General features: G+C 55.2%; 1 protein-coding gene across 1 annotated transcript in view; it reads left to right on the forward strand.

Moving 5' to 3' along the window:
* Positions 1 to 1504: 1504 nt before the first annotated feature.
* Positions 1505 to 1600, forward strand: part of KCTD5 (potassium channel tetramerization domain containing 5) — a 34119-nt gene continuing 34023 nt past the window's right edge. The window contains exon 1 of the mRNA XM_014542184.1: positions 1505 to 1598. Within this exon, the coding sequence (XP_014397670.1) occupies positions 1548 to 1598 (51 nt within the window). The 5' untranslated portion in view covers positions 1505 to 1547. The remainder of the gene's footprint in view (positions 1599 to 1600) is intronic.

Genomic DNA, 1600 nt, shown 5'->3' on the forward strand with positions numbered 1-1600 from the left:
TCACCTGCTTCACCATTCTGCCTGCGGGACCATCGATCGGGGCCTGGCCCCCTACCCCCCCTGCCCCCTTCCTCCCTGCCTGGCTCCTGTAATGCCTCCACAGCCGCCAGCTACAGCACCGGGTCTCCGACGCCCCCATGTTCCGCGTTGCCCCCTTGTGGTCAGTACACGTCATAGTGAGCGGTTGAACTCCTGGTCTCCCAGTTAAACTCCAGCGGAGGGGACAATTTGCATATTAGGCTTTTATTATATAGGACTAGAGGCCCAGTGCATGAAAATTCATGCATTGGGGTGGGGGTCCCTTTGCCCGGCCTGCCCCCTCTCACAGTCCAGGAGCCCTCAGGGGATGTCCTACTGATGGCTTAGGCCCGCTCCCCATAGTCTGGCCTCCCTCTGCGGGAGGTGACTGGGCTGATCAGGGGAAGGCGCCGCCCCATCACCCTGCTGCTGCTGCCACTGCTGGCCACTGCAGCTGCAAGGCCTGAGCCCAGGACCTTGCAGCCACTGTGGCTTTGTCCAGATGGACGTATACCCTAATTAGCATATTACGCTTTTATTAGTATAGATATGCATAACCCTTGGACACAGATAATAGTGTAGTGAAGGCCTGGGGAGGGGGTGGAAGCAGGGAGGAGGGGGTCAATGGGGGATAAAGGGGAAGGGCATCTGTAATACTTTTTTTTGTTTTGTTAATCCTCACTGGATATTTTTTCATTGATTTTTTAAAATATATTTTTTATTGATTTCAGAGAGGAAGGGAGAGGGAGAGAGAAACATCAATGATGAGAGAGAATCATCAATCAGCTGCCTCCTGCATGCCCCCTACTGGGGGTCGAGCCTGCAACCTGGGCATGCGCCCCTGACGTCGGAAGTTGAACCCAACCCCTTCAGTCCGCAGGCCAATGCTCTATCCACTGAGCCAAACCAGCAAGGGTTCCATTGATTTTTTAAGAGAGAATGGAAGGGAGGGGGAGAGACAGAGAGCCAAACATCAATGTGTCTCTCCAATGGGTTGCCTCCTGCACGCCGAGGATCCCCAACCTAGGTATGTGCCCTTCGACGGGATTCCAAACCCCTGCCCTTCAGTCCGCAGGGCGATGCTCTAACCACTGAAAAACCGGCTAGAGCTGTAATACTTTCAACAACAAAGATTAAACAAAAAAAAAAAGAGAAGCATGTGAACTCTACATTGTAGAGCGTAGAGACAATGGTGATGGCCGGTGTAGTTCTTTTTTGGCTATGGCGGATCTTTGTCGTGACCTGTATTAAAACCGGATTCCTGCGGGGAGGCCAACAAAACAACCTGCAGCCCCGCGCCGCCTTCACCTCTGCACTTCTACGCGAGCACCGCGGACGACGCCACAACCTTCTCTGGCCAGAAGGGGGCACGATCCTCGGCTTTTCCGGACCGGAATTTTCGTGTCCCTCATGATGCCCGGGCGGGCGCTTTAGCAGGGCGGACCCGTGGGCGGGACAGAGCGCGGAGGAAGGTATTAAAGAACGGACGCTTCCGGTGAAGGGGAGCTGTGGCTGGGCTTGCTGGGATCATGGCGGAGAATCACTGCGAGCTTCTACAGCCGGCTCCGGGCGGCTTCGGGGC

Source organism: Myotis brandtii, unplaced genomic scaffold, assembly GCF_000412655.1.
Source record: "Myotis brandtii unplaced genomic scaffold, ASM41265v1 scaffold292, whole genome shotgun sequence".
NCBI classification, from domain to species: Eukaryota; Metazoa; Chordata; class Mammalia; order Chiroptera; family Vespertilionidae; genus Myotis; species Myotis brandtii.